Consider the following 13,520-nt stretch of genomic DNA (forward strand, 5'->3'; position numbering starts at 1 on the left):
TGTTTGATGAAAGGTGGTTTAGAGAGAGATGGGTCGATTTTGTATGCATATCTCAAGTATGCTTGATGTGTTGTGACATTATGCTCTCATTAGGCCGTATATTGGCGTTACGGGATTGTGTGATCGGAGACACGCCGATTCACATGTTATTGGTTTACCCGTTGGATGTCTCTTAACTTTATACTAGTGCTCAAATTATTTGTTTGATATGGAGTCCATTCCTTCTGGGACTTCTTTGGTAATTTGATTTACGGTATGGATAGATGCTTTCATGATTTTCTGGTTTTTTTGGTTTGTTGATAGATTTCAATTCAAGGTGGAGATTTGTAAAAATGACTTGAAATCTAGTACAATGGCAAAGGGTCAACTTCAAACGTACATATCTCTCAATCCAGAAGTAATCTTGAGGTGATTCAAGTTGGAGGTGATAGCTTGTTTAAGAGCTTTCCAAGATAGGTCATATGCCCAATTTCGATAAGAAACAAGAAAGTTATGGCTGTTTTACGAAAACCTGGCGAAGCTGAAAAATTGCGACGAGCGGGAGAGCTATATCTTTAGGCGAGTGAGCTATAGCTCGGCCCTATGAAGACTTGCAGCAGGCTTGAGCTAGCTGTCAAGCTATAGCTCGGTAGTTCGGTTCTTCTAGGATAATTTATGGGATATTTATTAAAATTATATCTTTTCTTATGACGGCTACTAATGATATTCCTTGAGGAATAATATAAAGTTTTTTTAGGGTTTGCTTATGTTATATAAGGAGCCGTTGGGTAGACAATTAGAAGTGCTAAAAATTAATTAGCCTAGCCAATTCAAGCCAATATGTAACTCCATTAAGATATTTTCTGAGATGGAGAGTGTTGTATCTCCTTTGTTTTATCTCTTGTTTATCCTCCATGAAAGCTAATAAGAAAATACTATCCCTTACCCTGTGGACGTAGGTCTTATTGACCTAACCACGTATATCTGTGTGTTCATCTCATCTATTTTTCTACTTTATTTCTCAAATTTATATTTTATATATTTTTGTCTATGTTCCGCACATATCAAAAACATGACCTAAATCAATCGATCCTCATCTATTTCAATGTATGATTTCAAGTACTTCATCCTTTTTTTTTATTTGACCTGATTCATTAATCACGTTTGCCAGTGCATAAATTTAAGGTGTAATATCTTAAATTCTTGGTAAGTAAAATTTATAACAGATAAAAATTATGATACTGTAAGAATTATATTGAGGCAATATAAATAGAATCCACACAACAATGTTATTCCTTATGTATAAATAACAAAAAACGGTCAAAGGTACGTAATCTTATGTTTGATTGTATGTTGTAAAAGTCAAACTAGATCAAGTAAAAAAGAACAGGTGAAATATTTACTTTTTATATATGTTCACTGATAATTAAAAATATTATTGGCCAATATGTCGGTGGAATTATATATCGGTTGAATTATATGCCCATATATGTTTCCGTGTCCTATATGTCTAATAAAAAATAAAAATTGGTCTCAAAATTCAGTTGCTCATCACCCCGCTAGTTTAGTACCTTTCGGTGTAGAACAAGTTTGGGAGAATTTTTACCCTTCTGTAATCTCTCCTTCTTTTCCTTCTCACTCTCATCCATAGAAATCACATCTGACTTCTCCAATCTCCATTAAAGTTGTCTTATGATCATTCATCCATAGAATACACAATCATTCTAATACATTATACACATATAAGTGATATAACAATAAAAAATGACAAAATTATGAGAATCCATTGAACATATAATCATTCCCGCATTATATATATGATTGATAATTGCAAAAAATAAAAAATAAAAAAAATAAATTGCTTAACAAATATACAATATAGAGATTTGGACCTATGGACTGGAAATCCTTAATTAACAACAAAATTAAGAGTTTAAAGTTTAAGGAATTGGTAGTAGAGAAGATAGGTGGGGTGCGGTGGAGTTTCTGTTGGTGGCTGAGAAACGGCCGAAAATATCGTAACTCGCAATCTTGCCAGGTGAAAACGCCTAAATTTCTCGTTGCTACATACAAGTTCCGAAATTTTCAGGTGGTTTGTTGGAATCGCCTAAATATTTCGTAACCTGCAGGTGGGAAAGAAAAATCCAGGTGTTTTCACCTACGGGTTACGAGATTTTTTGGGTGTTTCCTTTTTTTTTAAAAAAAAAAAAATCAGAATGGTGGTGGTAGGCCTGGTGAATGTTGGTGTTAGTGGTGGTGGCTGGCGAGGAGATAGTGGTGGTGGCGGTGGGGTTAATGGTGGTGCTTCAATGGCGTAGTCCATATGAAGAAAGCTCATAATGCCAGACTGCATCAATGAGGGAAAAAGCTCATAAGCCCACCTTTAATGGAGAATGCTTCAATGGAGGAGAACACTCATAAGCAAGCTCATAAGCCCACTTTAATGGAGAAATGCTTCAATGGAGGTAAAAGCTCATAAGCCACCAAAAATAACAGTCAAATTTTTTGGGGAGTAAAATCGTTGAGATTGGTAAAATTAATTATTTTTATAACAAGGATAAGCAAGTAATTTTAGGTTAATTTTCGGGCATTAATTGGAGATTTAAGGGTGACGTTTAGCGTTCCACTTAATGAAATGTTGTATTAAATATCTTTAAAAAAAAAATGGTTTGTAAAAGGATTTTAAAAAGTGAAAGCCTTAAAAAGGAAAAAAGAAAAAGCAAAAATGTGCACAAAAGCGGTTACAAATTGCATAAAATATTAGCATGAAAATATTGATTTGAGTTACTCAATCATCTTCTTCTTTCACGTTCTTCGTGCTTTATTGGTTCTCCCCAACCACATTTTTTAAAAAAAAGAACAAAAAAAGAGAAAAAGAGCATTTTTTCCTATGAGAAAGTGAGTTTTATAGGCTTTATTTTAATTTCTTTCTTTTTCTCAGGTTCTTTTTTCCTTCTTTATTTACTTTAAAACAACTTTCTCAACTGATTTGTGGGATTTTTACAAGACTGAAAAAGTGTCTTTTATGTTGTGTTTCTTTTATCTGGGTCTATAAAATTATTTTTTTTTTAAGTTATGAAATTAAGTTAAGAATTGAATTTTGAGTCAAAAAATGAGCAAAGAAAATATGTCAGTAGCAGTAGCAGTAGCAAATAAGGATTCAGCAATCAAGTTATTTGGAAGAACAATTTCTTTGCCTGAAACCCAGTTTTTAGAAGGCTCTGAATATAAGGTATTTTTCTTGACTACTTTTTGGCTGCTTTTTTATTGTTTATATATATATATATATATATATATATATATATATATATATATATATATATATATATATATATATATATATATATATAAATGTATGTATTATTTGATGAATTTATGTACAAGTATATTTTTCTGGGTTTTAGGTAAATGGGTTTTGTTAATGTTGTTTTTAAAGGGTTATTTTAAGTGGGTTTTTCTCAGCTTGATTTTTTATTTCACTAGTCATTTTATAGTGTATATATGCAATTTTGGTGATATTCTTGTATTTAATGAATACTTCCATAGTTCCATAAAAGTTTAGTTTTCTTATGAGTTGTAATTTAGTGACATCTTCACCATACAACTGGTTGTCCAATTTGCTCATTTGCATGAATGACAGAATGAGCAAACTAGTTTTGTTCATTTGCACAAATGAGGATATCGGCTTTACTCCTATTTGACAAATTTGCTCATTTTGTACTGGTAAGAAAAACTAAGGGAAATGAGAAAATAAGATGAACAAAATTACTTTGCTCATTTGTGCAAATGAGCTTTTGTGAGAAAAAGTTTACATTGCAAGGTACAATTGGTTGTATGATAAAATTTGGCGTAAGTTTGGGTCAAATGAATATAAGTTGGTGATGATCAAAATTTTCGTTGGGGAAATTATTTTAGCATTTGAATGAGATGAACAAGGAAGAGTGTGTTTTGAAATTGTTAATTTGGTGTTAAGTGGTCCTGAAATCTCTATGTTCCAAAGAAAGTTTGATGTTTGCATTGCTGGGCTACTGGTCAGCCTATGAGTGCTCTTTTGCCTGTATTGCCACTCATTGGCTGTCTAAGCTTCATTCGGGTAAGGGGGAGGGTTGGGGTAGCCTAAAACTTTGTCACATCCATCGGCATGAGCCATGGTTTTTTGCAATGCACAGTTGCAGTCTAATCTGTAATGATCAGCTTCAAGAGTTCCTGACATGTAAGATGTAACCTCAGACCAGTTTATTCATTTACGAGTATTTGTGTGATTGTCAAACTCAGATAATATCTGTAAACTTTTTATGATTTTGGCTCTAAATGAATTGTTAAGTGTGCATACACATGTAGGATTCTCAAGAATTTGACCTGGGTACTTAAGTTTTGAGTAACATAGCCTATCATGAAGTTCAACATTCATTGAATTACCACTCACAAATGTTAGTTGACTAGTTCACAACACACAAAAGCCAATTATGATAGGACACACATATATTTTTTTCACCCGGGTTCTTGTGATACCCTCAAGTTCGGTTTGTTCAGAGGATTTGCATTTCAGTGAATCTGAATTGCTGTGCAACGCTATCTGCTATAGCATTATTCTAGTGCCTCTTCCAACTCCTTACAAGTTCAGTTTTATATGTGTATGATTTAGAAACCTTGTATTTGGATGGTTGTATTGTAATGAGACCATTGGCTGGGAAGACTAGTACTATTTCAACGAAATAAATGTATTCTGCTGCTATCAATCACTCATATCAACTCCCTTGCCGAATAACTTTATGAGGCTCTCTCTCTCTCTATTTTTTTTTTTTTTTTTTTTTTTTTTGTATGAGGGTGGGGGAATTGCATTTTATTGTTATCTCATCGATTTAAAAGATCTTAGACATGCCTATTTTCCTAAACTTTATTCTAGTGTTTATTTATACTTAATCTTTCACCACATTCTTGTGTCCTGCATCTTTGTTCTTTATTAAGCTTGAAATTCTATTCCTTGGAATCTTGGTGAAAAGTCTTCAAGTGACGGAGAGACATCTGACAACTTGTATACATGATCAATTGTGGATTTACATTTGCTGTCTGCTGAGGTTCTCATCATCTTGAATATTAGAATGTTCCTATCTGGTTCCGTTACATAGTAGATGAATGAACTTCTATGTGATATGTTTTAGAGGAATATACTTGTTTTCATTCTGAGATTGTTCAACCTTGATTAGTGTATTTTCTAAGTTGTCATTTTTCTGAGTTGTAGGACAATGGATCCAGCTTCATGGTGAAAAAAGAAACAGTGGAATTAGAAAACGAGAACTCTATGCAGCATGAGGTTGTTTCCATGAAACAGTCAATTACTTCACAAGCAACTATGAAGCCCAGTGGTTACCAGGAAGACTCTGATGGCGCGGGAGAACAAAAACAAATGAGAAGACCGGACAAGATCCTTCCATGTCCGCGTTGTAACAGCTCAGATACTAAATTCTGCTACTTCAATAACTACAATGTCCATCAACCTAGACACTTCTGCAAAAGCTGTCAAAGGTATTGGACAGCGGGAGGTACTGTCAGAAATGTCCCTGTTGGTGCAGGGCGGCGGAGAAATAAGCATTTAGCTTCTCAATACCGTCAAGTAATTGCATCCTCTGATGGCGGAGACACATTAATGGTTGAGGTTGGGGACTCAGCCAATGAACTACGATCTTGCGAAGAATCTTCTACTTCCTGTACGGGCTCTAGTCCAAAAGAAATGTTCCTCAAATTCGGTCCCCAATCACCTCAATGTGACAGTTCCACGCCAAACATGTCGTCCAACAGACAGAATAATGGATACTCTCAGATAGGAGGGATCAACAGTGATATTCCTTCGCAACACCATTTGTATCATTACATTGTTCCTTCGCAGGTTACTACTTCAAGCCCTCATTCTAATTGTTCAGTTTCTTTGGCAGTTCCTGTATCTGCCACACCTAATATTTCTTATCAGATAGTTCCTACTGCGTATATGAACTACATCCCTGCTGTTTGGGTTGCTGGGTCGGAAAATTTATCATTACCTATGTCAAATGGGTGTGTTTCTCCCACTAGCGGTCATCTGCAAGTTCTAGGCAAGCATTATAGAGATATAAATTCATCACAAGATCGTAGACTTGAAGAGAGCTTAACTCCAAAAATACTAAAAATTCATGTAGATGATGCATGAAAAATTATCATTCTGCAAGTATTTGGCGATCAAGATTTGAAAGAAGGGGCATGTACAGGAGTTTGTCAATCTAACAGAAGTGATGGCTGTTCAATGGCTGCAGTTTTACATGTCCGAAATCTTGTGATTGAGCACGCGCAAAAGTGGTCATTAGAGACTCAAGCAGGAAATTTGGTGGAATGCATCATGCTTCCATTCAACTTTTCCTGTTACCATAGTGCAGCAGAAAAGTTTTCGTGTTGATGTGACAGAAATCGCATAAATCTGACTAGGAAGATGCAGTACTTGAAGAAACAGACATACAGCTGAAATGTCAGTTGTCAGATGATCCGATTTGTCTTACAAGTTGGGTGGTTGAATCAATGACATGTAGTTATCATCCAAAGCAAGGTCTTGTGTGGATTTTTAAAATCTGCCTTTTCATAGGTAAAGTGAAAAAATTGTTCTAAGAATGTTGGGATGTAGTAGTAGTTTTTCATCTACAAACTAGCTACTTTTCAGGCAATTGTTGACAAAAATGTAGCTAAATGATAAAGAAGATTTTTTCTTTTTGTTCCTTAGTTGAAAGCTAAGGACTCTTGCTGTTTAATTTGATGACTCCATTGTTCTCTGATGAAAGTGATGAATACTCTTTCCATTTAAATCTATACATCTTAAACAATTTCTAGATCGACACTTGCTCCAAAGAGCTCGAAACAGTCGAGCATATGTTGTATGCATGTACTGTTCGAACTGCATCGTGACATTTGATTCCTTGAATTACACCAACTTATATAAGCAACACAAAAGCAATGAAGAAAAACAATTATTTGGTATTGTACAATTAGTCTATTAGATATGCATTGCAATTAATAGTCATACATAATCAAGCTTGCTTGGTGAAGGTCACTTTGTCTGATCAAGGTCATTCTCCTTGCCTTTTTTTTTTTAAAAAAAAAAACACATACGAATAACATAAGATACCCGTGTAAAAGTTAACATTTTCTTTTCTTATTTTTCACTATGAACCTGTATGAAATTAGCGGCAAATATATTTACTGAGCCATCATACTCAAATTTGAATGACGTCTGTGTTTTCCTTTAGTTTATGTTTGGACGTATTTGGATATAGGATGGTGAAAGGGAAAAGAAATAATGTGTAGGCATTCATTTTTCTCCCCCTTACCATAAACTGCCCTTTTACATTCAGAATGATTTGGAATGTCTTGATCTCTAATCTCTAACCGAGTGTTAGAATATGCTTTGAACAATATGTTTACCCTTATCCCTTATGAACGACCTAGCATAGGGATTTAGTAATTTCCTGCTATATTGGGCTACGGTTTTATGTTTAGGCTTGTTTTTAAGGCCTTTTTCGTTTTTGTTTTGGGAGTACTATATAAACTCTTTTTTAGGCCATCATATACTGTAATTTGTATTATTCCTCAAGATTATGTTGCCTACATGTGGATGTTAATTTATTGTTAATGAACCATGTATATCTGTGTTCTTTTTCGTCGTTGTTTGTTAATATTTTTACATCTATTATAACAAGCATTGAGATTTGAGCATGATGAGCTTATCTTTTAGAGAAGGTTCTTACAACCAAGTATCAATTTTGTAATTCTGAATGATTGAATGAACGAACATGATGATTGTTGATGAGGATGACATATATTGAAAATACTTTCATTCTACTAAGTATACATACTAAATCATGATTGAGCATTTAACAGTCTCTTCAGAAGTTTATTATGTATTGAAATGCCTAGGAATTTTTCCTAAGGTATTACTGTATCATACAAGTCCAACATACTAAACTTTTTTAACCATTTTGAACTCTACAATTTCTTCTTATTTCCCCTTCATTACCCTCAAGCACTAGCAAACTCCCTAGCTTGACAATCACCTTTGTAAAATGTCGTCGAAACAACCCATTATTTGCAGCCAACTTTGCTACAAACACAGAACTCGCTTTGTCCTCTGCAATCGCCTGGTCAATCTGTAGCACACCTTTCCGCCTAACAATCTGCTTGTAGTACATGTTATCAAACACAAACGACGTGTTTTGGTCTAAAAATGCAGTACGATCCTCACTCTTTAACCCACATATCTTCTTCAACTTCTTGAGCAATTCTTGGTCTATTTTAGGATCTGCTGCACCACTTCCTCGAAAGTTCGATAGCCTGTCCTGAAAGAAACTGCAATGAGCAGTTCCAACAGTGTGAGCTCCCAAGATTATGACCATCTCATTGAGGGTTAACCCATGAGCTTTAAAGGCTAGTCGAGCCTCCGAGACAGTGGATGATGGGCCGGGCAGGTTCACCTCACTGGATCTTGAAATGAGCCCGTCTCTTCGGCCTGTTGGCACGTCGTACTTTGGGCCTCCTGCTAGGCCTACAGCATCTCGAGTTGCTAGTGCTATGATGTCTGCACAAGAGACTGTTTGTGGACACTTATCTTCTAGGGTGGCCTTGATTTTGTCTATGAGTTCGTATCCTCGAACACCAAAGTTAGCCCCTGCTGCTTTCTCTGCTTGGTTGCTGTGGGTTGAGTCTATGAGCAGAGAAGCATCACAACCCTGCTAAAAGTAAGAAATTTTGAGGAGTACTCTATCAATCGATTTCTTTAAAAATGCATCACTTGACTTTTTGCATTTTATACACAAGTATATTATTCTGACATGATTTTTTGCAATTTTGCGTAGTAAACTTTAAATCAAGGCCGTCTTAAACTTTTCAGGAGGCACTATGCTATAAGAAAAAAATTATCAAGCCCTAATGAACAGTTATTTTAAATATTTCGTTCAATTCACACTTCTTTAGTTATATATAAAGTCTTAATAAAATTATCCAATCTAACCAACATGTAAGTAATAATAAAGATTCACTAGACATTTGTTTTAACTTCAATTAAAGTTCCATATTTTGGGCCCTAGAAAATTTGAGGCCTTGTTTTATTGGGCTATTTGTACAGCCCATAGTCGGCCCTACTTCAAATCCATATATGTAATACGAGTACGTTATTGGATTAGTTACGTTTTACATAGTTTTGAAATATCAACAATTTATAATTATATACAATGTATGATTTAAGAATGTTCAAATTTATGTGTGAAAAGACTGAAAAGGTCCTATTCAAAGAGTGCAATTAAAAGAAATAGTGGGATTAATTAAATGGTGAGTAAGTCTTTTATGCGGCTATCCACACAGTGTGGCCACATTAATTTATAAAACAAATCCTTATTTATATATATGAGTAACTCTATTTATTCATAAGAGTAACTTCATTTTGTCCATTAAAGTAACTCCAATTCATTATATGAGTAATATCAACTAATTTAGAAATAAGTAACCCCATTTGTTCATTCGAGTAACCCCTATTTTTTTATTTAAAAAATTTGAAAGAATGGTTCCACTTATGTAAGAGAGTAATACCTTTTTTTATTTAAGTAACTCACATACATCAAGGTAACCTCATTTGCTCATCACCGTAATATCCTATTACTCCGTACTTAATTAATTCTCTTATTGTGAAGTGGCCACACTACTAGCCACATATAAAAATTTGTGTTAAATGATCAATTGATCATCATGCATGGTTTACTACTTTACTATTTTATTTACAAGATAAATTATTACGTACAGAAATGAATCTAGGATTACATATACCGAGTAAGTTGGCACATTCAAACAATTATTTCCCGATTTAGGAATACTTGTTTTCTTTTGGGGGTTATAACTTTAAGCAAGTATTTTCATGGAGGTTGTTAAGATATCACATTATTAAGAGAAGATTGGAATAGTATACGAGTAAAAATAAACTTACCAAAAGTCGATCTTTTGTTATATATGTGACATTTTTATTTCAGTTATTTCATCAAATACCATTGAGTTTTTTAAAAATTCACCAAATGCCATTAAGTTTTCACAAATTCACCAAATGTCACCGATCTTTTAAAAAATTCACCAAATGCCATTAATGACTAACAGCCGTTAACTCTGTTAGTCATGAGGATTAAATCATGACACGTGTCATGATATGATTGGTTCATTTTAATCATTTATTTTAAATAATAAAAATAATATTTTTTCTCGATTTTCGTGGCGAAAATTGCTCGAGTAAAATTTTGGAGGTCATTTTGACCCTTTATGAATTCAAATTAAGCTCGGAATTAGCAAAACAATAATGTAAATGTCCTATTTTGTGTGTCGAAAAATATTTTGATTAGCGTGTCGTTATTTTTTAACCATGAAAATTGACCGGGTAAGATTTGGGGGGTCATTTTGATCTTTTATGGATTCAAATTAAGCTCGGAATTTGCCAAAAAAAAAAAAAACCGTAAATACTCCGTTTTGCAATTTTTCCAGCAAAAAAATTATGATCTCGACATACAAAATGAGGCTTTTCAGTTATTTTTTTGCCAATTTCGAGCTTAATTTGAATCCGTAAAGGGTCAAAATGACCCCCAAAACCTTACCCGGTCAATTTTAATGGTTAAAAAATAGCGACACACTAATCAAGTTAATTTTTGGCACACAAAACGGGGCATTTACGTTATTTTTTTGTCAATTCCGAGCTTAATTTGAATCCATAAAGGGTCAAAAGACCCCCAAAATGTTACCCGAGCAATTTTTGTCACGAAAATTGAGAAAAAAAGTATTATTTTTATTATTTAAAATAAATGATTAAAATGAACAATCATATCATGACACGTGTCATGATTTAATCCTAATGACTAACGGAGACCATTAGTCATTAATGACATTTGGTGAATTTTTTAAAAACTCGGTGGCATTTGGTGAATTTGTAAATACTTGATGGCATTTGGTGAATGTTAAAAAAAACTTGGTGAAATAACCGTTTTTATTTTGAATAATATATGTGACATTTAACGGTGGAAGATGCTAACTTAAATTTTGGGACTGGTCTGGAGTATATTTAAGCATACCAAATCTAACATAATGAGAAGATTGTAAATCACAAAAGACAATTAAAGGGGATTTGTGTGAATAGTGTAAAATTTTAAACATTACTAATAAAAAAGAATGGTGGAACATTTTTGCTTAAATTTGTGACAAGAGTTTATTTATGCATACCAAAAACCTAATAATGTATTGATGATAAATATTTCCTTTATACTTCTCCCACTCTCAAAGTATCCATCGATACTCTACATAGCATGCAGAGTTACTACTTACTACTGATTAAGAACTCAATAGTTGAGGAGAAAAAATAGGATTTTTTTTTTCCCCTTTTTTTTTTGTTTCAAAGCGTGAGCCTTTGATTGACATATTTTACAATTTGGGAATTTAACAAAAATAATAACAAATCAAAGTGTAGCTTTCTATAATCTCATATTAGTAAAATTAGAAAAAATCATTTACTAATAGTCAAATAAACATCCCTTCCCAGAAAAAAAATAAATAAATAATGTGGGCTGAGGAAATTTTATTACATACATACGAGTATGATTATCTTTCATTATATGGTACAAGTAACATAATTCATTACAAACGATTATATAATCAAACTATTAATAAAAATATTAAACATGCAATTAAGGCTGAAAGAGAGGAAAATAAATGAACTTGTTACCCTGATAAAACAATCATGGTAATGCATACGAAGTAAGGCTGAAGCAACAGACTTATCTTCAACAAAACGACGTTCCACAATATCGCGAATAATTGATTCAACCGAAGGGCAAGAGTTTTTATAGAAACCAACTCGAAGAGAAGCTAGAGTAAGAGGACAAGTGACGCAAAGGTATACCAAAGAAGCTTTCATGAAGTTGTAGTTTTTCACCATGGTTCTTTGGATTAATAAGCTTTCATGCATAAAGTTGTATAAACGTGTTTGTAGTTGTTGAATTAATAAGTTTAATTGATAGTGGCTAGATAAAGTGGGTATATATAATCAAATAAACTTAAAAGAATGTATTTTATTTAATTATTTTATTAATATTATGAAATTAAATTTAAAGAGTGTAGTTGAGGCAAAATAAAACTCTATAAGAAAAGGGGCTGAAGATAAAAAGTTAAAGAAGATATAGACATTTAGTATATGGATTACAAGAAATAGAGATAGAAGCCTTTGTCATTATTGACAATTCCATTCATTATCTCACGTTCAATTAATAGTGACATAAAATTGTACCGTTTTATATGTTAAAATTGACATGATAAAAAGTTACTCTAATTCTTAAAGTTTCTATTCACAATTCTTCTTTGAGTAAATTTTGTAATTTATACTCCCTCTGTCCTATAATATAGTTCCGATTTTTCTATTTTGGAGTTTCAAAATGTCGTTCCTGTTTCTATTTTTGGATAGTATGTAAAGACCATTACACCCTCACCTTTTTAACTTTATTCATTGTACTTCCTAATTTACCTTTGAAATTTGCACATGCCTTGTACTTTTTTCACTTCTCTCTCTAACTTTTGTCTATGATTGTACTTTTCACTTTTATTAATGTTTTTCATCCACTTTCTCCTCCTATTTCTTAAATATCGCGAAAAAACACAAACAAAAACTACATTATGGGACGGAGGGAGTAATTTTTATCAAACTCACGTGGGATCATGTGTAAAAATCTCTTAATGTATATTTTTATAATACTCCCTCTATTCCACAATGATTCCTATTTGGAATCTTTGACATTTAAAAAATAAGAGAGAATCTTCTAAATTTCTCTCAATCTATAAGAACAAATGTAGTCATGTGGGATCTAGTTTGATTCGTCTTAGTGAGTACCTTATTAATATTTAACTTTTATAATTTTTACTAGTACGAGATAAAAGATATTTGCGGTCAAAGATAGGTAAAAACTTGCATCGATTTACGTAAACAGGAACATCATTATGAAATGGAAGGAGTATTAAATTTTTTAGAAATTTTATACTTGTTAATATTTAAAGATAATAGGTAAAGTATACATTTACACTCAGTGTAATCTAAAGTATCTTTAGACACCTGATTGTGTCTCCCCAAAAACCAAACACAGTGATGAGTACCTTTCACGTTTTTGATTATCAAGTTAGGTGAAGAGTTAAAGAGTCTTGTGAATTTCCCTTAAGCCTTAGTTATTTCTAACCTTCCTTAAAATATTTTAATCCAAAATCATTCATTTCGTGTCTTTGAAAATCATTCATTTCGTGTCCTCTTTATAAAACGTCCAAACCAGATTATTTTGGTCTATAATCTTGGTCCAATTATTATTTAGTTGAATGGGGGTTTGGAAAGAGCTTTTCAACAATATATTATAAGCCCAACACTAGTAGAAAAAATGAAATAGGCACGCCCCTTTTAGCCTAAAAACCGGTGCCAAAAGAAATGGGCGGGATTGAAAAAATCAGTGTTGGCACCGGTTCCAACC

General features: G+C 33.1%; 2 protein-coding genes across 2 annotated transcripts; one reads left to right on the forward strand and one right to left on the reverse strand.

The window, feature by feature from the left end:
* Positions 1–1,419: 1,419 nt before the first annotated feature.
* On the forward strand, positions 1,420–6,806 carry LOC110709517 (dof zinc finger protein DOF1.3-like). Its single transcript, XM_021887738.1, has 2 exons — positions 1,420–3,211; positions 5,222–6,806. Exons 1-2 carry the CDS (start codon positions 3,092–3,094, stop codon positions 6,161–6,163), a joined length of 1,062 nt encoding a protein of 353 aa, XP_021743430.1. The 5' UTR covers positions 1,420–3,091; the 3' UTR covers positions 6,164–6,806.
* Positions 6,807–7,330: 524 nt separating this feature from the next.
* On the reverse strand, positions 7,331–12,020 carry LOC110709434 (peroxidase 57-like). The gene is made up of 2 exons (XM_021887653.1): positions 11,741–12,020; positions 7,331–8,723 (listed from the first exon to the last, which is right to left on the reverse strand). The coding sequence occupies exons 1-2, from the start codon at positions 11,981–11,983 to the stop codon at positions 7,968–7,970; spliced, it is 999 nt and encodes a 332-aa protein (XP_021743345.1). The 5' UTR covers positions 11,984–12,020; the 3' UTR covers positions 7,331–7,967.
* Between the last annotated feature and the right edge of the window lie 1,500 nt (positions 12,021–13,520).

This window comes from Chenopodium quinoa, unplaced genomic scaffold (genome assembly GCF_001683475.1).
Source record: "Chenopodium quinoa cultivar QQ74 unplaced genomic scaffold, ASM168347v1, whole genome shotgun sequence".
Classification (NCBI taxonomy): domain Eukaryota; kingdom Viridiplantae; phylum Streptophyta; class Magnoliopsida; order Caryophyllales; family Amaranthaceae; genus Chenopodium; species Chenopodium quinoa.